Raw genomic sequence first — 21681 nt, 5'->3', positions numbered from 1 at the left:
GTAGTAATGTTGCTGCTGTGTTACTATATTACTATAATGATGATTTTAGCAGTGTTTAAACATTTTCCTGGAAACAGATAATCCCCCTTAATAGCCCTGTAAATCTTTTGAACTTTTGGGAAAAAAAAAAAAACGATTGAGCGAGAGGGAGAGCTGGAAGTGGGGGAAGGGGAGATCGGAGGATGCCGGGGGATAGGGGGATGGGTTTATAAGGGGAGGGAATGAGTACTGACATTTGTAAGTAGGTATTTAGGCAACAATACAAGTAAAGGGTAATGCCCATAAAAGAGCAAGAGTAAGAAGGAGAGAGAGAGAGACAGAGAGAGAGAGAGAGAGATGTTAATTCTCTGGCTTTTGCAGCTGCTGTTGGTGAGTCCAGGACAGGGTTTAACAGATTAGGAGAATGACAGACTGTCCATTACAGAGCTGGGGACAATATCACCCGCATACATGGGTGCAGAGGCGTGCACGCACATTCAAACACACCTCAACCTGCTCTCCCTCACACACACACACACACACACACACACACACACACACACACACACACACAAACTCTTTCCCTCTCTCTCTGTGTCTCTCTCACGCTCACATGCACATACACATATGCACAAACACAAACTCTCTCACGTACACACACACACACATACATACACATACATGCATCTACACATATACACACACATCCACATGATCAAGGACACGCATGTGCATATATGAACATGTACACACACACACACACACACACACACTCTCTGGTATTACTACAGCATCGCTGCCCATAAACCTACACGGAGGCCTGATCCCATCAAATGTCATTCCTTTAAGATAAGAGCTGGTTCCCGCCGCTATGGGCACAGCCTGGGGTGGCTCACTGGCGATAGGGCTGCAGCTACGGCAAGCACACCGGAGCAGAGCGAGAGAGAGACAGATCTCTCGTGCAGCATGAGGGCGGAGCTCAGCCCCATCCTGCAGCACACCCTCACTGCATCCACATACTGGGGCCACAGGAAGCAGGGCTCGCCCACGCCCCCAAACGTCCAGGAGTGACCAGCATGCTTCTCACATCTGACAGCCATTTGTACAGCTTCTGTATGCAGTGCTGGTGAAATGCCATGCACCGCTATGTCCAGCGGCCAGCAAGAGCAAGTGTTTGGTAGTAATACACTGAGATGCCTCCCCTTCCATTAATATAAAGCATCTCCAGAACGGGATTTAAAAAACAACATGCACAATTCACCTAAAACAATCTCATTAACAGGGGAGCATGACTGGGTCAGCGGGTTAAGCATTTCCACTCTGGCTAAACAGAAGCTCTCACACCGAGGAATGCCTCACTGCATAACCCATTATTGGTGACCTCTGACCTTCACTCCTTGCCCTATTCTGACTGCATGAATATCCATGCAGTCGATAACACACTGAAGTTCCAAACAAAGATCCAGGAGGAGAATTTTCAAATAATCCCTGTACAAACCTCAGCTGGTCCCTTCTGTGACTATAGAAATACCACTTCCTTTCCCTGTTGGCTGTTCACAGAGTCCAGTGCTCCAATCTGAATGAGCCAACTGGATACTTGAATGGCACTGTTTAGTAATATCTAAGGCTGTTTGCATCGAACGCCTGTGATATAAAGACCCAAAACTGAGGACTTATAAATATGGGCAGCTAGAGATAACACTCTGTCAGCCAGTCAATCTGGAAAGCATGCTCTGTATGTGGAGCTCAGATGGTTTTGATCAGAATCAGATCTGATCAGAGATGACTTATTCTGCCTCTGGAACATTAGTGATGGTCCCATTGGAACCAGTCCAATTTGGTTAGACTGTGTGTGTGTGTGTGTGTGTGTGTATGTATGTTTGTGTGTTTGTGTGTTTGTATGCATGTGTATGGTTGTACTTATGTATGCATATGTATATGCATGTACATGTGTATTCATATACGTGTGTGTGTGTGTGTGTACGTGTGTGTGTATGTATGAGTGAATAAGTGAATTTGTGTGTTCACATGCCTGAGTATGTGTGTGTGTGTTCGCATGCCTGAATATGTGTGTGTGTGTGTGTGTGTGTGTGTGTGTGTGTGTGTGTGTGTGTGTTGAGTAGGGTTTGCTTTGCCTCTGTAATCATTTTGACAGCCACACACCCAAACACAGGGCCCTCACGCGTAACGTTAATCTCTAATTACAAACCCACGCAGTCGTCAAAAGCATGCTTTCCAGCCAGTGCAGCTATCTCCCCGACCACACTGACAGCACACGCGGGAGTGAGTGACATCGCCCCAGATGAGAGCTGTCACCAGTCTGGTCTGAGAAAGATTGAACATGAATCTGAAACAGAGACAGCGGGGCTGATCCGGCTCCGATTTTACCCGCTAAACGCCCCCCTGTCCCCCGAGCGTGACGTCAGTCAGCTGTCCCCCGGCATCCCTCCGGAGAGCAGAGAACATCACTGTAACGGCGGGAGCTTATTTACAGGAGCTGCGCACCTGCGGGACTCACACTGCTGTGCAACTGGGCCACAGCTATTGCAATCTGCTCAGGGCTCTGGACTTATAACACCAGGAGGTTGTCTGTTTGAATCCCCGTCAGGGCACAGCAGTCATACCACATCCATGAGAAAAGGTACGTCACCTGAATTGCTCCAGTGAGTACAACAACATCTAGCTGTACAGGAAAGAAAGAGAGGAAATATTAGCTGCCCTGAGTAAGATCCTCTGGTGATGCATCATGCAGGAAAATTAACCAGACTCCCTCTGTCTGAGGGGCACTGACCTGAGTCCAGTCAGGCTGCTGTCTGAGGAACAGTGATCTGAGTCCAGGTAGACGGCTGTCTGAGGTGCACTGACCTGAGTCCAGTCATATGGCTGTCTGAAGGGCACTGACCTGAGTACAGTCAGACTGCTGTCTGAGGAGCAGTGACCTGGGACCAGACAGATGGCTGTCTGAGGGGCGCTGACCTGAGTCCAGTCACACCGCTGTCTGAGGAGCAGTAACCTCACAATCACAGCCACTGACTGGAGCTCCTCAGAACTCCACACAACAATATCCCACCCCACAGTCCTTGTATGTATTATTAACCACCCGATTGGTTGACTGTCAGTGAGTGACAGATGGGTTCCTGGTTTCAGGTTTCTGTGTCCTGCTCCTCCAGTGAGGACTCAGTGAACCGGCCTGCTGCAGTGCTCCTGAGGAAGTGTAATCAAATTTATTAGCCTCAGCAAAGCCCCAGACCTACACGTCTCCATCCAATGTACTGGCCAATTAATCATTATTAAAACATATCAATCATTTGTTGCAGAACCTGCCTGAAAACAAACATCACTCACCCCATACACATTGCTTTTAGGACAGCCACTGTTAAACAGGGCAATGTAATGCTGTATGGTGTGAACTGATGGTCAATGGACAATTGTGAGTCATTTATGAGGAAAGAGTACTGTGTACTTTACTTTTTATTCATAAAAGCACATTGCAACCTGGCAAAACATTGAATTGATGTTATTAGCATTAACACCTGTTAATAATAATTTGGTTGATTAATGTAACCGCTATGTTACATTATTGGACACACATGGACATTGTTGGGCATTGCTTGATTGACATGAGGGCCTGGTCACTTCAAACCTGAGAGACACTTTTCAGGGTTGTGTCAATAAAGCACATTTGAATTTGAATTTAAATTTGAATTTTGTTGAAGCCATTGTAGTCTAACCTCCTTTCAGTAAGGTAGGACCAGACAGATACAACACAGGCATTTCTCCAGAAGGGCATAACAATACCCAAAACCTCAATCTTAGTTTCCTTTTACTTTGTGCCGACTTTGGATTTATTAACCATTTCTAAAAAACAGTCTTAGTTAAACTAGTAACATATTTATAATCTGTTCCTTAATGGCATAAGCAGGCCTTTGAAATAAAGTGACCTCTTCCTGAAGCAGGTGAGGCCCCCATTCCTAAATGCTACCTTATGTTACAGCTCCCAGCAACCAGCCACACTCTTATCTTTGTGTAAGGCTGGGCGGTTGGATCAGACGTGGCCCCAAAAGCACAATGCACCCCCAGAATGTTCAGCAGCTGCTGACCGTTGTCCTGCTCACAGTTACCCAGAGAAGGTCAGCATTCGCCGAGTGGTCCCAAACCTCACTGCAGCAGCGAACATGGCGATGGAGTCAAACCCGAAACTCCGCCCCCTCTCAACACGGCTGTGCTGTTATCCCAATCCTTGCCCTGCTCTCTACAGCAATCAGGTATAACCCTCAGCCCGGACATGAGCCTGGGGCTTATGACAGAAGTTAAAGGAGAACTTGAAGAAGAGCAGTTAAAGGAAAATTTGAAGCTGAAGGAGAACCTCACATTAAATGTACAGTAGAATTTAATACTCTGCTCCTTACCTTACATTTTTAATGTTTTTTTCCCTTTTTTACATTATCATATTTACATTTATTCATTTGGCAGGCGCTTTTATCCAAAGCTGCTTACAAGTGAGGTACAGTACAACACAAGCAAAAAACCATACGGAGTCAACAATATTAGAAGCACTGCATGACCAGGTGTCAATGGTTGGCCAGGCAAGGTACAAACTAGCAGGTAGAGCTAACGAGTGTGTTAGCTCTACGCAACCCTGCTTCTGGAATCATCATTAGGTCTGCCTTACCACGGTGTCATTTGCACTCATGCAAGAACGCTGAAGTGAGAAGAATCTGATGCACACACACAGCTCATTGGAGGACAGGCGCTACTCCATTGACATCACACATGCAGCTCTTACGTTCCTGGCGAATAGCAGGGTGCCTGGGGGCAGTGGGGTGGGGGAGCTCTGGCTCACTTACCCACTTCTACCCCCAGCAGAACGGAGCCCATTTCTTTCACCTCTGCGGGATCCTGGCAAACGCTACAGCTGGGTTCAGGCACAGGCTGTGGACCTCGGCCAGTGATTTGCCAACTGAGCCACACCTTGCAGGTTGGTATGCATGGACACGGAAGAGCAACAACACTTTCACAGCAGACAAACCTCCTTTTCCTTCCGCATGCACACGGTACTCTGACATCAACACCTAGCCCCGCCCCCAACACATGGGCACATCGTTTTCAGCTCAAAGTCACAGGTCCTTATGTCATCTCCTTTTGAGCCTTCAAAGCATGCACATGTGCCCATTTATTTCCTATTGAAATATGAATGTGACTTCAAATTATGTTTGAAACTGAGAGTAGTCCACCTAACCTTGCAGCTGTCTGCACTATAAAGCTGGTAAACTCACTAGCTTTGCTAGCACAAACCTAACATACTAATAGACTGTGAAGACTATGGGGCTATATATACAACTTAATTGTGTGTTTGGAGTCTGTATTTATTCACTGAAGTGATCAAACGCAGGTTTTGAAAGCAAAGTGACAGCAATGTGATTTTCAGTGAAGAAGAAGGTGAAGAAAAGAATTCTGGGCTTTGTATGAGGGTTAGACAGCAGTCCTGAAGCAGAACAGAAAACTATGAGAGGATTTTGCAGTGTCACGTGATCTTACAGTAATTACTAGAACAGTAGAAGAGGTTCTACAGTTGGAGGACTACCGTCTGAAAACTGAGGAACAGCATATTTCAGTATCTGACATTTGACATCAGTGTCTGAGTTTGTTCCAGTTTGTGTGCTTTTTCTTTCTCTGTGCTTATTCATACCACAGAGGGCAACATACTCAAACACATCAGCATCAATTTCATCAAGAAGTGATCACGCACTCTCTGTCTTTCTCTCTCTGTCTCTCTCTCTCTCTTACACACGTACAGCAGCGCATAAACCTCAAACTTTCCAGCCCCAATAAACTCTTCTAAGGAGTTTGTCTTTAAGAGTCGTCCCCTTCTGGGTTTCTCCACTTATTTTTTCAAGGCCATTGAATCCTTCATTTATACTGACAAAGACTGTCAATTAATCAATCTGGAGCTCGATCTAACTTGTCAGATCTTGGGAATGATGGGCAATATTCGTTTAACTATCAACATAAACAATTTTGATATCTCTATGTACCAATTCAAATCACAAACAAACAAAAAAAAACTAAAAAATGTAACATGACAAAAAGAAAACATTCTGCTGGGTTGAACTCTTCATCTATTTCAACAAAAAGCTGAAGTGGTAAGTTCGTTTGAGCTGAACCCTAGCGTGGTTTTAAATATCTCGCATTCTGGGTTCGTTCCCCCGCGGCCCCGCCTCTGTGTCCTATAGTGGCAGCAGCTAAGACGGCCGCGCAAGCTCCACTGGCCTCGGCGAGTCATTGGGCGCGCGTCCCCACTAAATCGAAAGGCGTTAACGAATTAATGAAATTCATTTAGGAAATGAAACCAAACGTCCGGGGAGAATTCGGAGAAGCAGTATTCCGTTAAAAAATAAATCGGTGCTCAGTCAGCGAGGCAGATGGCATAGGTAAAAGAATAATAATTCCAGCTGCAGTGGACAGGGTACCCCCCACCCGCAACGCAATCGGCAAAGCGCAAAGTCAGCAAATGGGTGGCACATTAAGAAAACGAAATTAATTTCACTTGCACGTGTACACAGCATTGCAATCTCCCGACAGCCTCGTTAGTATTTCACTCATGCTTCCACGCGCTCTCACTCACTCCATTCATCGCTCCTTTCAGTCACCCACGGTGTCTCACGCGCTCCCTCTCTCGCGCGCCCGGCGTGCATCGGTAGCCTAAATCCTCAGCAGCGGTATTGCTCTATATATGTCGCTCTCCCGTTGAGCCTTTTACATGGCGAATGTGCTCTCGCAAACATTCAGCATCAGAACGTGGGAAAGAGAAGTCGCAATCACTAGTGTCTCGTCTTACCTTGCAACCGAACATCAGCGAGAGGCTCCGGTTACTACAGACGACCTTACACTGACACATCACCGGCGAGAAGCACTTCAGAGTCTTCACCGGCGGAGCCATCATCTCGATACCCATAGACCCGAGGATAACTGCCCGCCACCAGCGCTTCGAAGCTGGAGACGGAGTGAGGGTGACTTCAGCAGAGAGCAAAAAGACCCTGCTTTGTATTGAGGGACGCGGGTCGATTCCAGCGGCACTTAGCTAGAATGTATCCCGTGATCTTTTAGTTCAAGTTCTTTTCTCCTTAATTACAACGTAATTATTATTACAGTTACTTGAACAAACATTTACGGTTCAAGGATTTTGTGCGTAATTTCATTAAAATGTTTGTTTCTACCCCTCTGTAGTTTATATCTCTCCATAACTACACACACCATCCCTCCCCCCCTCTCTCTGTCTCTCTCTCTCTCTCTCTCTCTCTCTCTCTCTCTGTGGCTCCCTTTCTCTTGTCTCGGAGTGGCAGAAACTGAACCAATAGAATAAAGAAGCAAGGGCTTTTATTGACCGTAAAGACTAGAGTTTCCGCGCAATTTTAGTTAACGGTATAGCTGAAACAGATGAAGGAAGAGGGGAATAAGTGTGTGTGTATGTGTGTGTGCGTGCCTGTGTAAATGAAGGTCGTTTACCCTGAGCTCACATCTCCTAATTCCCCCAACGCTTCGTTCTCTCCTTGTTTTCTCGAAGAACTAGGCCTATGTCAATCGATTTCTCTTTCACCGGCAAAAGCCTTCCTCTTCCAAACACGCTCAACTAATTGCTCGGCAAATAAATTGGATTTTTTGTTTGTTGCAGCTGACCGCTTATGAAAAGAGTCCATGCTGATTACGAATGTTAGGTAGACAGCGTCCCCTGCCGGTCGCCTCCAAAGGGTAGCCGATGGCTGCTGTCCATGGTACAGAACCGCAGAATTCAATTACATTTTTTTTCTACTGCTGGTGCGCTTTTTTTCAAACCACTGGCGTGCTTTTTCTAAACTTTTAACACATCATAAAATACTATGACCAAAACATCCAAAACTCTTGACACGGTTTTTAAGTTTGTATTAAAATGTCAAGACTTAAGTTACAGCTCTTACGTTAAAAGCCGACTTCACATCGTCCTTACAGCAAAACGAGAGGAGGTTGTGGTTGTGGTTGTGGTCATGTGCGTGTTTGAAGTGAGGCTTGTTGTGGTGGGCGTGGTCGGGATGAAGGCAGGGGTCATGACGCAGTTTATAATGAAACAATGGCAACAATTGCTTACCATGTCAAAAACTGAGGTTTGACTGCAAGCAAAGTGAGGTTTGTGGTTCAGCCAAACCTAAAATTGCAGCAAACACACTCCAAGCGTTCCGCACAGAGGACTGGCAAGTGCATTACGCACTGCACATGCTCCATACAGGAAGTGCTTTCAGCGTACCTTCACTGTGCATTGCATTGCCGCGATGCATGCGCTGTTATAACACCGCATGCTCTGTTTTAAGAATGGAGAGGAGGGAACCCACTGGTGGCTGCAGTCACATTCTAACCAAACCACAAAACAGCAGCACTGATCACCTACCATGAAGTATTCCAGGGAATCAGCTGTGTGAGAGTGACAGGCCACTGCCCACGTTCTACAGTAAGGAGTACAACATTTCTGCAGAACAGTAGTACCAAAATACACTCTTGCAGATCATTGTAAACTGTGAGGGACAACAAATATTTGCTACAGCAAATACAGTGATGATCTTCTCTGCTCTTTCTCAAGAGGATAATGGAGCCAGAAGCAGACATCAACTGATACAAAATCGTTTTTGAGTGTGTACCTGGCTTCAGCCTGACCAGGTTCAGAAGACAGGAACGGAACACGTCTGGCTACAGACCTCATTGCTGACATGTGATTTGCCATTTTGGAGGAAGCTGAGGCCCTGTACCCCTGCTCAAATTCTCACCTTCCTGGATGAGCTACATCAGAGCTTTGGCCAAGAAAGAGGAGACCTCACATGTGTCTCTGTCTAGGATGATGTTAGTCTTCACCACACTGCAGTGATGCTAGCACGGTTTGCTGAACATTGAAATGTATTGCCCTTTCCTTAAATGCATGAAATCTGAATTTAAATTTTAGCAATTTTTTTGTTCAGTTGCAAGTTTTTAAATGTCTCAATAAAACTGAATAAAAATTTGGAGTTTTGCTGAACAGCTGTTGGTAGGGTTTTGTTTAGGTTTATGTTAATTAGTCTGTGCCAATGGTTTGAATAAATGTGTCAGTCGTAGAAAAAAAATCTTTCCTTTCCTTTTCATAATTACTCTGTTATTATTGAAGCAAAACAAACCAAGAAAAGCACTGAACTAATTATTATTACCAGATGTACTTGTAAAGGCATTTCTCACAGCTGGTAATTTGTGTAGCCAACACACTGTGACATTTTCATGTTAAATCTTTATGTCATATGTGTATGTGAATGTTTCATTTCTCTCCATCATTAGATTAAGTCTCCAGTACTAACCACACATTTATATACAGACTTACTGCCAACAGACTGACCACCTTCCACACTTGCCCCCAACACACACACACACACACAGTGCTCATGTCTACCACCCTGACCCTACTGTCATGTGTTATATATAGGTGGTATACAGGCCCCCTCTCCCCTCCAGTGCCCAGTGCCTTATTACTGATCAAACTCTGCTGGTTCACTTTTTTAAAGCCACGTTGATCTCTTTAAGTGGAGAAAGAATATCCATGTCGATTCATATTGATTCATGATCTTTCAGATGTAACTTAGATGTCACTCTCAGACGGAAACTTAGCTGCACAAGTAAAAGAACCCAAGCTCTCCGTGGACGCTGCTGTCGAAAACGGCATAGTCATCGCTGACCTGCCCCTGGCGCAATGCGCTGAGACTGTGTAGCGTTCGACCGCTGCGCTGATAGATAAATAATTCAAGCGTATAGGTACCACGCACTGTCCCCGGCTGTGCGGTTAAGAACACAGCTGTCGCAAATGACCCTGTCATCGGTTTTATTCCACGATCTCAGAGAGGCGGAACGAAGTTTGGACGGAATGTCTGCAGAGGCCGAGTTAACAGGTAGCTCGACAGGTCCTGCAGTAGCGGATTGTGGCCACACGGCGGGGCCAAGGAGCCAGGTGACCGCAATATTGTGAATTCATCTCAGGACCGACTGCGGCGCGAGGCTCCGCTCTGGTGGGTGACGTCAGCGTTAAGGGACCAGAAGCGGCCGGGGGAGCGGCAGCGGGGGCTTCAGGGACGTACTCTCTTCCACCGACTCTTCCGGCACTCTCTCCTTTCAGTCGTGACGGACACCGCACTCATCGTTTATGTACACGCGTAGATTTAATAAGAAACTTCACACAGCTACCGAAACAATCGCTCTTTTAATTTTTTATCAAAAGAAAAAAAGCCAGTAGGCATCAAATGTTTAAGCGAACGCTGCAGACATCTCGGTTTCATCAAAAGTTTGAAGCGACGCATCGGGATCATACAATATTTACCGTTATTCTTTTCATCCTCTTTCTCTCGGTTTCTGGGGAGAGGGAGGAGAATTGGGAGGAGCATATCCATAAATAAACAAATCAATTGAGCACACAAAAAAGTAACTCCGCGCAGCTCTTTATGCGATCAATATAATAACTTAAAAATGCCTGACCTCGTCTCAGAGTCTAAGTGCAAGCTACACTATGGTGAAATGAATTCCCATCACTCAATAACACCACTGTAATAATATACCAGAGTGTACAAGATGCATGCAATAGCATATACAACCTGATACTGGCTAATCAATTTTGATTTTGATTGTCACTGTTGCTGCTTGTTATTAATTCAAGCTGAATGGATGATTATTTTGTTTTGTTTTACTACGCAAATTCAATTTTTGCCCTTGTAATTGAGGGCGCAGGGGAGGCTAGCTTATGATCCCAGAGCTTCACCGTTGACTCTTAAAGTTAGAGTGAAGGAAGAAAACATCCGTTAAGAACTGGATTAATGATAAAAAGCTAATGCTAGGTCCTGTGAAATATGCACAATACAGTTACTGTGTAGACACACATGGTGATGTCTGCGCAAGGAGTTTTAAGGTTATCCCTCCCTACTATCTCACCAGATGCATAGGACGAGCAAAATCGCTGTGCAACGTTGGCAAAATAGCGTTTCCGCATGCAAAGTGTAAAATAACACAGATTCTGTACAAAAATGAACACTTGGTTGGATATTTGACGGTTCTCGGCATAATAAATGAATTGGATACGGACAACTTCAAAAGCTTTGTATTCTGGCCTTTTGCCAATGACCCCTGTAAGTTCTGGCTCCTGCTCTAGGTCAGGATTCCCTGCCTTTGTGAAGACTTGAGACGTCTAAAACACCATGCACGGTGATGCTTAATGTTACGCTAACTTTCCAAGGTCAACACAGGCAGTGCCTTTCTCTGTGTGTTTATGCAGACATGTATGTTTGTATGTGCGTGTGTATGTGTGTATAAGTGTGTGTGTGTGTGTGTGTGTGTGTGTGTGTGTGTGTGTCTGTCTGTCTGTCTGTATGGGTGTGTGCAGTTCACTGTGTGTGAGCGTGTGTGTCTGTGTGGGTGCATGCAGATCGTTGTGTGTGTGTGTTTGTGTGAGTCTGTGCTCACGCATCACTGCGAACACAGCGTACTCTTCAGTTCACAGCATTTATGGTTTCCATGGATATGTGGATCCTGAAATAGATCTGTGACCTTGGTAGCAGTTTTAAATGGTAAGAAGGCAGGACATGAATAAAAAATTCAGGTGTTATTTTAAAAAATCAGAAGCATCCACTGCGCAAAGTTTCAGAGTTAAATAAACCAAGGAAGTCACCCCATCTGACTGAGCTAGACCGACTCCTACCCACTTCCTGAATAAAGTATGACACCTACAGGTTGACGACAAGACCAAAAACAGTAAAGCTGCTCCACCACGCATATCCAAAATAGGAGACTAGTTACATTATACTGTATGTCCAGTTCTTTAAGTTAAATACAGCTTTGTATATAGGACTAATGGGAATGAAGAGTAAAGCTACTGCTCAGCAAATAATATCGTTTTATTATCATTGTTACAAGTAGTACTAATATTAATACTAGTAGCACCATTACTTATAGTATTATATCATAATGATACTGACATTTCATCCCCACCAGAGCGTTGCTCTAGGAACTCTTTGCTCTTCCAGCTCCCCCTTCCTCTCACTCCCTGGCTGGAGGAGTGCACTCTGGGTGCTTCTGCTTCCTTTCCCTACAGATTCCCTGGAAGTACAGCCGGCAGACGGGTGCCCTGGCAACGGCTGGTGTTCCAGTGTTCATCTGTGCCCCGCGGAGGCGCTCTGTCGCTGCCTGCAGCCGTTCAGTAAAAACACAAATGCTGAACCCAGCAGCCCGGGCTGCAGAATGCGCTGGCTACATTCAATCTCAGCACATGACGGCGACGATGTCGCTCAAGGCCTTCGCATGGAATTCGAACCCATAACCTTCATAACCTCTCAATGCTCTCCAACATCCAGCCTATCCCCTTGTCCATTACTGAGCATGCAAGAGAGGGGCTGGCATCCTGTCCAATCAGAGGACATCATCTAGAGCTATGTCATGGCACAAAAACACCCTAATGCTCGCAGCTGGAAATGGGAGAGTGGGGGCTTTGTGAGTCCCGAACTCTGCCACGCTATCACATAGACTCGTACCCATGTACGAGTCTATATGATAGCTATACGATAGCTATGATAGCTATACGTATCAACATTTCATTTGGTTTGCTGTGAAGGGGAAGGTCTGTTGATTGGCTGGTGTGTATCAGTGATCGACAGCACATAGTAGCTCCACCTATCAAGGGCGTTCATGAAGCCTCACACTGCCATTACTACATAACCTGTGCAGGCACAGACAAGGCTTCCAAATGGTCCACTAGAGGGCGCAGTCCTCAAATCCCCATTGGCCTCCAAGTCTTGGATTCAACCCAACCGAAGTAATTTGTCCTGAGCATTGATCAACAGACTTCAGCAGATCCTGTATTTGTATTCCTACAGAACATTTTTGTTGATTTCAGTGAGTCTCAAAGAAAAGTATTTGTCAGTCAAATTCAAGGATAGGGCTCCTTGGGTTGAGACTGACTGTTAATGTCTCTGGCCTATCATAACTCTATTGTAACTCTTTGTTTTGTCAACGGTGTTCAAAGGATCAATGCAGAATATTGATACACTCAATTAGATGGTTTTGAGCAGTGATGGGGTTTGGATGAGGTATCCTGACGCCTCTACCTTCATGTGGCTACTTCCCAGGGGAGAGATCAAGGATGCTGAAACGCAATTTAAAACTGCAAAAAAAGGATAGGATCGATGCACAACAGCAAACACCAGTAGGAGAGAGCGATAAGGAGAGATGCAGCTTTGGCTTTTATAAACTATTATATTGCAGAATATTTCGCTTGCAGGCAGAGAGTCAACATCGTAGATACCACACTGTAGTGTTAAAGACTTGCGTATGGAACCATTTATATCCAGAGACAGATGAAGTGAACAGGGATGCCAACAAGCTAAGAGAAATACAAATGAATACCCATCTGAAATATATACAACACATCTAATGTATGTATGTATGTATCTGTATTTGTATTTATCTATCTACTTACCTAGCTATCTCCCTATATACACATGATATATGTACACACACGCACACCACCTCCTGCCAGACTATGGTCATGTGCTCTATTTCAAGGGTTCAAGATTTTTTCTTCTGGCCACCATTCCAACTTAGTGATTTGTTTTAAAATACAAATCCATGATTTTTAAAAAATATACAGATCCATCATTTTTTCTATCTAGACATCCTCAAGCAGCAGTAGGTTGAGTGTGCAAGGTTTAAACTCATCAATTTATGGTGTATGAGGGTTGTCACGGTGATGAGCTGTAGAATAAATGATCCATGTCTTTACTTTTCATATATCTCTGCGCCTGTTACAATATCCATACATTTGTATTAAATACGCATATTGTTCCTTATATAGTGTATATGGTAAATTGTACACTGTTTCTGCCCTTGTTATGATTGCCTTATATTACTGTGCATAGGTGCAGAAGAACATTCTGTTAAATTCCATTCTACTCTATTCTGCTCCATTCTGTCCTTTTGTAATGGTTGATGCTTCAGCAACATCTGTTCTTCAAGCATGTCTATATGCCTGTGAGGAGGCCTTTCAGAATATCCAAATGTCAGAGCAATGTTGTGAAAATGTTAAATTAAGGTTTAGAAGTGTGTCAGTGACATGGCTTTTCCCTCCACCGGCACCATGTGAAACCCCAGACTCCACGTCACAATGCTGCATTGCGTGGAGCCGAACCCCCACACAGCAAAAGAAGGTCCCTGAAAAGCCAGGGCGTTTCCATGGCAACCTCCGGGAGGTGGGGGTTGGCGGTGGGAGGTGGGGACGGGGTTCTGGGATTTCCCATCAGTTGGTCCATTCCATGGCAACCCCCGTTCTCCCCGTGTCTCTCCCCGGGATGTGAACACGCAGCCCGCTGGGATGGGAGAAGCTGCAGAGTTTGTTTGCGTGTTCGTTTCCTGTGTCGTCTCAGGAGGTCACCCCTGTGTATCTGTCTGCTTAGCCGTTTGTCTGACTGTGACAGAACGCAGCTGGAAATATTTGCTGATGCCTTTGAAAAGAGGCTTGGTGAAATGACTGTCCCTGGGACAAAGTGAGGAAGGTTTTGATTTTAGGGCTGCTGGTCTGAAGGGTGGCGGAGACCTGCACCCCAACAAATCCAGCCAGGTAAAACACAGCCTTGCAACAAGGTAAAACCTACCCAGGTAAAGCACAGGCCAAGTGAAACACAACCAGGTGAAACTCAGTGCAGGTAAAACACAACAAAGTAAAACCCAACCCAGACAAAAGTAAGCCCCTAGCAGAGTGAAACACCTCTGAGGTGAGCATGTAATCAGGTTAAAATATATGGCAAATGTTCAGAGGTGAGTAGCTCTTTTACCTCTCTAGAACACCTCTCTCCTCTGGGGTACCTATCAAAGGCCCTGTCAAGATTGACACGTCAATCACTCATTCAATGAAAAATGTCACAATGGTGGAATTCTGATGTCTCAAGGATTGTTTTCTCCAAGTCCTGGTAAACGATAATTCAAATAATGGAACAAACTTTAGGACTCTCGCAATCAACAGACAGTGCCGATGTGACCACCCATCTCAGAACGCATAGATATGATCACCAATCAGAGAAGGCACAAATGTGACCACCAATCACAGAAGCCAGAGATGTGAGCACCAATGATATAAGCCAAAGATGTGATCATCAAACAGAGAAGCCTTAAATCACATAAGGTGTAGGTGAAACCACCAATCAGGGAAAGCAGGGCTCTTACCACCAATCAGAAAAGGCAAAAACGCACCACAAGTCACTGAACATGAAGATGTGATTCGCTCAGTTAATCAAAATATTTCCTCCTTGCATATGAATGTCCATTTTATCATTAATATGAGCCGAACCTCAAGCGACAGGGAGCTATGCTTAGAGGCACAAGTGTGAAACCCAAAGTGCTGGTGCAGGCCACACCCTGCAGAGGTGGAAGATGACATCATCTCACACCTGCGGGAGACACACACACACACACACACACACACACACACTCACATGTCCTCTTTAGTACCACTTCTCATAGACTGAGGCACTGGAGGCAGGAGGCCCGGTGTGTCACCCCGCCATTGTCCACTTGCAGACGCAGGGAGACAGATGAATATTATATGGCCTGCATTAGTGCATTAGTGAATCTGCCTCATCGGGACAATCTGTTAGAGGAAGTGCAGGGAGAGGCTGTCCTCACCGCAGCTGCTTAAAGCTGACATGCATCAAACTATCCAACCACACAAGCAGCATTCACACAGGTCCCAACCTCAACACTGAGCTCACTCTGCCTGCAGGCGCGCACGCGCACACACACATACACACACACACACACACACACACACACACACAAACACATGCACTCACACACATATAATATACATATCATATATACACACACACATACATATACACACACATATTCATGCACACACTCATATTCACATACATACATATGCACACATATATACATACATACATACAAGCACACAGAAGTATAAGCGCATAAACCCACACACATACACAATATCACACAAGAAAGCACACAAAACACAGTGAACGTTAAACACACACATACACACGAGAAATGCATGCATCTACACAAACACTCACATACTTATAGACACGCATACAAAAACACACATGCCAACACACACACACACACACACAAAAACATGCAAGCACTAACACACTTGTGCACACATGCTTTTACAAATCACTCCATGGCCTGCAGTCACGCAGGTATTTCCCAAGGCAAACACAGCACCAGCAGACACAAACAAGGGAAAAAAACAGCAAAACATAGCAAAATCTGAAATCCACCCATAAACAAACACACACACACATAACACACGCAAATGCAGGTGTGCACACACAGGCACACACACCCACACACGCACACACACGCGCACTTTACACATACACGCGCTCACACCACAGACTATTATCGTTCGACAATAATCGTGATCGTCTCCAAGATTTAAAGCCAGGACATCATGCCAAGAGAGACAGACAGGAGGAGAGAGATGCAAAGAGAGAGAGAGAGAGAGAGAGAGAGAGAATGATCATCCAAGAGGCAAATTCTACCTACCACACATGAGCAGAGTAAGGGTAGTTTACTGTGTCCCTTCATCAGCTTAAGACAAAACAGTTTCCTGGACACTCACAAGGAGGAGAGAGGGATGGAGGGATGGGGAGAGAAGAAGGGAGGGGGAGAGGGGAGACAGAAAAGAAAGAGGGAGGGGGGAGAGGGAGGGGTAAGGGGGTGGTTGCCGTGGAGAAAAAGGAGAGGAGGTGTTCTCGGAAGCCAGAGTTGATGTTTGCTAGTTTTGATGTTGGAGCTTGGATCAGAACCGAGATACCTGGCAACGCTGAGATGAATATGATTCACACAATGTGTTTGTGATAGAGCGTGAGAGAGAGGGAGAGAGCGAGAGGGAGAGAGAGAGAGTGAGAGAGACCGAGACGAAGGGAGGGGAGACAGTGAGAGGGAGACAGAGAGCAGGTGGGGGGGAGAGATTCTCACCTATGTTTTTTTTTTTTTACGGGATTGCTTTCTATTTCCTTCAAACATTCAGAGCTGTTTATACCGACACATCCTCACCCTCCCTCCCTCCTTCTCCCTCTCTCTGTCTCATCTGAATTCATCCTTTATGACTCAGGAGAGGAGTAGAGCACGCAGGAAGAAATTCCAGAACTGGATTGCAGCCACAATGCTTCATCACACTTCAACAGGCGAACCAGAGCAACTGCAACAATACCCCCCCCCCACCCCCAAATATACCATCATTACAGACAATCATATAATTCTCTTTCTGAATAAGACTATAATTGAAGCAGTGTTCCTAAAACTGGCACTGGCTGTATGATATTCATACATCTAAGATAACATCTATGACTGGGATAAAAAAAAAACCTGAGATTATATAAAATCAGAGAATAATGATGAACATTGTTGAAATGAAGGGCTAATATATGGACACAAGGGCAGTAGCTAACAGTACTGATGTTACTCTACAATCACTACTGTATAGGTGTTTGCCATAGACCTATAGGGAGGTTCACATTTATGGGCTTCTTATTTAATAGGATGTTATACTTTTAGCTGTGCCCATATCCAGAGTCCCATGGTGTGCATTTTAATGATTGTGTGTGTGTGTGTGTGTGTGTTTGTGTTTCCGTGTTTGTGTGCGTAGGTGCGTGTGTTTGTGTGTGTTGGCATGTGTGTCACTTGGTGCATTGTTTATTTTGGTGGTTTTGTATTGCTTGACATGGTGTGTATATCAGTGCTGTTATTTACAGAGGGAGCTCATTAAGAGATAAGCTGCAACTGAAGCAGATCACATTGGACTGGATTAGATCAGGACAGACTAGTACAGATCAGATCAGACTGGACAGAGCAATACTGAAATCCCGGACTGGAGTGGACCATACCAGCTTGGATGGGAGTGCATTTTTGACTGGAAGAAGGAGGGGGTGGAGAGACGACCACTGTCCCAGCCTGAGGCAGCCCTCTTCACCACCTGTTACATCATCGTTACGACAACGTTACTGTCACCACGGCTTCATGTGACCCTTCTCTGCTTCCTGTGCTGCACCCCCCCCTCCCCCAGCCCCACTCAGCCTTGGTCATCTAACTCACCTCTTCCGTTTCTTCTCCTTCATCCCCCTCTCATTTCTCCTTCCTCCCCTTCAACTTCTCTCTCTCCATTCATCCTTCCCTCATTCTTTCCATCTCTATTCTATCCACGATACCCCTGCCACGTTGTCATGGCAACAATCGGACCCTGATAGCTCAGTTGCTTAGCAACTGACATCACCAGTAAGAGGAACATAAAGATAAAAGTCAGAAACAAATACACCACAAAAATGGAATCCAGTGTACAGGGGTGTGAGAGTGTTTTATGCCTGATGAAACCGAGAAATGCATGTGCGTTTATTTTTTACTTAATTAAGTGCTGCATCTGGAAGATCATGACAAATGCTGATGTTATGTCTATTCAGTGAATGTGATTCTTGTGGCCATGGATTTTGGGAGTCAGTTGAAAGAAATAAACAGAACAAGATGAATTCAAGCACAGACCCTCTCACACGCACACACACAACACACACACACACACACACACACACACACACACACACACACACACACACACACACACACACAAACACATGCACACACATATGCACACGCACATATATAATATACATGTCATATACACACAGTTTTTGCATGCTCCGTTGAAATGGTTTTTGATTCTAGCTGGCACCATTCTATGGATCTATATTAAGAAAATCATGGTCGGCGGTGGGTGTAAAATATAATTGAATTGAGGCATTGAGAAAATATGTGCAGTGCATGAAATGACAGCCAACTGACAGAGTTCACACTGGGACACAGAGCGTTGAGGCAGGGCTGCAATCTGAGTCCACTATTGTTTACATGAATGAGTCAGTTGTGCTGTTGGTCACAGTCTGCGGTCCCCCACCCTGCCCCAGCATGACACAGATGAAAAAAATCCTGCTCTATGCAGATGATTTAGTTAACTAGGGCCTGTACAGAATGTGTCCATGCTAGAGCAGTGCTGTCAGAACTGGTCCCTGGCAGTCAACATAAAAAGTGAGTAAAAGATATGATCTTCCTAATTAGACATAAAGGCAGGAACAGGAACACCAATTTATTTCAACTACATTGGTCTCACAGTTGTTGTTTTGGGGGAACCTAATACTGGCAGTAAAAAGCATTCTCATGGACCACAATACCCCTACCCCCACCACAATACCCATAAATGAAGACTTTGCCATATAAATACACTAACTGAAAACCAGTTAAATTCATTTTTATGGCAGCACGCTATGGGAGGTACTTAGCCAATTGTTTGACATTAAACAGGATAAAAATCAAAGACACAGCAAGAAATTCTGCAGCAACATGTCACAAATGCAAATGAAGGCATCCCATAATTGAGGAAGGATAAGGCCTGTTTCCAGAAGGACGCCACCATCAAACCCACGAGGAGCATGCCTCATTAGCATGAAGCATTCATCATCATGCTCTTCTCCAAAACAGAGGCGCAGAGAAACGCAGTAGAAACAGCCCCTCCTGCTGCTCACTATGACACAGCCCTCCGCAGCCTCAGGGATATTAATTAAAGTTTGGTCTGAGTGACAAAAACCCACCGACATGATCAGCTCTTTACTGTGTTTTAGATTTTTTTTTTTACTGCTACATCAGGTGCATTGGCTGTAATACTGTTAAGATGTTCCGCGCTGTTGGCACCAAGCCTTTGCTCATTTGCTAGGCGAATAGCATGCACACGTTTTTTTCACACACGCGCACACGCACACACGGAGTCCTTCCTGCTCCGTTACTCAGCTTTTATGGGCAGTGTGGCACAGTGCTTAAGGAGCTTGAAGGTTGAAGGTTTAATTCTCAGGTGGGGCACTGCAATTACGAGGTGCTTAACCTGAACTACCGCAGTGTACATCCATCTGGGTAAATGGATGTTATGTAAGCATGGAAGCTATCGAAGTAGCCCTGGGTTGGCAACATTGGACGTAATGATCAAGCAAACAAACTAATTTGGCTTGGTAAGGGCAAGCATACGTGGGCCGACAACAAGACGCACTCTAGTCTGCTGATGAAGGACCTGTAGAGACCTGGAGCAGATAGACCAGCAGAGACAATGGAGGAGGAGCTAGCAGAGCAAGCCCTAGCAGTTCCAGTCCTGAAGGAGGAATGGGACATGCTAAGTCTGACATGCAGGAACAGAGAGAGGCCTGTCTGCACTCTGTATCTGTGGTGCTGTCCTGGGTTCTGAAATGAAAAGACAGCCCATCTGTGCTGTGTCAGTGGTGCTAAATGTGGTTCTGAAAGGCAGTGTGGGAGAGCTCAGCTTGAAAGTCATCACAATATGCACCCTGGCCCTGCTTCACCTGAGAGAGAGAGAGAGAGAGAGAGAGAGAGGGAGAGAGAGACAGAGAGACACAGAGAGAGAAGGGGGAAGAGAGGGGACTTGGAAATCTAACAGGGGAGTGATCTGCACTGCAGTCAACTGGTGCAGAATACTGAGAGTACAAAATGACAGTACTGCAGAGGTTACACGCACACACACACACACACACACACACACACACACACACACACACACACACACACACACAAACACACACGTCTCTGTTCCATTTCACATACGTGCACCTTAATCCTCTCCCTTTCTCACATTTACTCTTATCCACAAACAATACTTCTCATACACAGACATCTTTCACACAAAAAAACTCACAGACACACATATCAGATATACACATACGTACACACACACACACACACCTCTGCTTGGTCACATGTAAATCTTATGCACACACTCAGAAATCTCACAGACACAGCTCTTTTTGACTTCTCTCCATAACATTTCATGATCTAAAATGCAATAACCTCTTCCCTCAAAATTTAGCCAGTTAATGAATTAGTGTTTTAGTGAATATAAAGTCATGTGTATTGCACAATGCATATAGTCTTTTATGTCATATGTTCAGCTTCACATCTGTGGCTATGACCAAAAGAAATAGCTCTCTCTCACACATTCACTCAGTCACTGAGTGAGCAGGTCCTTCAGCAGGAAATATCAATGCCTTGTTCTGCCACTAGATGGCAAAAAACCCATCAAAGTAGTCTCAAACCCTCAGATCCTGTTTAGTTCTTGTGATTTTTACAGCACGACAAGTCAACTCTGGTGCTGATATGTCTCCATCTGGCAGGATTTCCAGCTGTCTGTAAACAACTGACAGTGTCAGGTCTGGGGAAAGAAGCTTGATTAGTTTAATTATGAAAGTGATTAGTGGAATCAGATGGTTAAATGCTTGGCTGGAAGAAAGCTATCGACACTGTAGCCCTCCAGGACCAGGGTAGAGTAGTCCAGCACACACTGTCACCCTCCAGGACCAGCGTAGAGTAGCCATACAGACACTGTGGACCTCCGGGACCAGGGTGGCATAGCCCTGCAGACACTGCAGACCTCCAGGATCAGGGTAGAGGAGCTCTACAGACACTGTGGGCCTCCAGCACCAGGGTAGAGTAGCCCTAATTTCCAGGTACCAGCAAATGACCAGACTCTCATGCATGCTGCCATTTCTAAAAAAGTCCACTAGGTGTCAGTGCCACACACCAGTGCTGATTCTACTGAAGTCTACTACCTCTACAGAA

General features: G+C 45.2%; 1 protein-coding gene across 3 annotated transcripts in view; it reads right to left on the bottom strand.

The window, feature by feature from the left end:
• LOC118774300 (disks large homolog 4) overlaps positions 1–21681 on the bottom strand; it is an 84049-nt gene that overhangs the window by 48447 nt on the left and 13921 nt on the right. Inside the window, exon 1 of one of the 3 annotated variants that reach the window (XM_036523544.1) lies at positions 16567–16661. The exons of 1 other annotated variant lie outside the window; for it this stretch is intronic. In XM_036523544.1, the coding sequence (XP_036379437.1) occupies positions 16567–16608 (42 nt within the window). In that variant the 5' untranslated portion in view covers positions 16609–16661. Of the gene's footprint in view, positions 1–6817; positions 6935–16566; positions 16662–21681 lie in introns of those variants that run through there. One more of the 3 variants, XM_036523543.1, reaches the window with a different exon arrangement.

This window comes from Megalops cyprinoides, chromosome 3 (assembly GCF_013368585.1).
Source record: "Megalops cyprinoides isolate fMegCyp1 chromosome 3, fMegCyp1.pri, whole genome shotgun sequence".
NCBI classification, from domain to species: domain Eukaryota; kingdom Metazoa; phylum Chordata; class Actinopteri; order Elopiformes; family Megalopidae; genus Megalops; species Megalops cyprinoides.
Note: the sequence above shows the minus strand (reverse complement) of the source record. Positions and strands in the feature narration are given on the sequence as shown.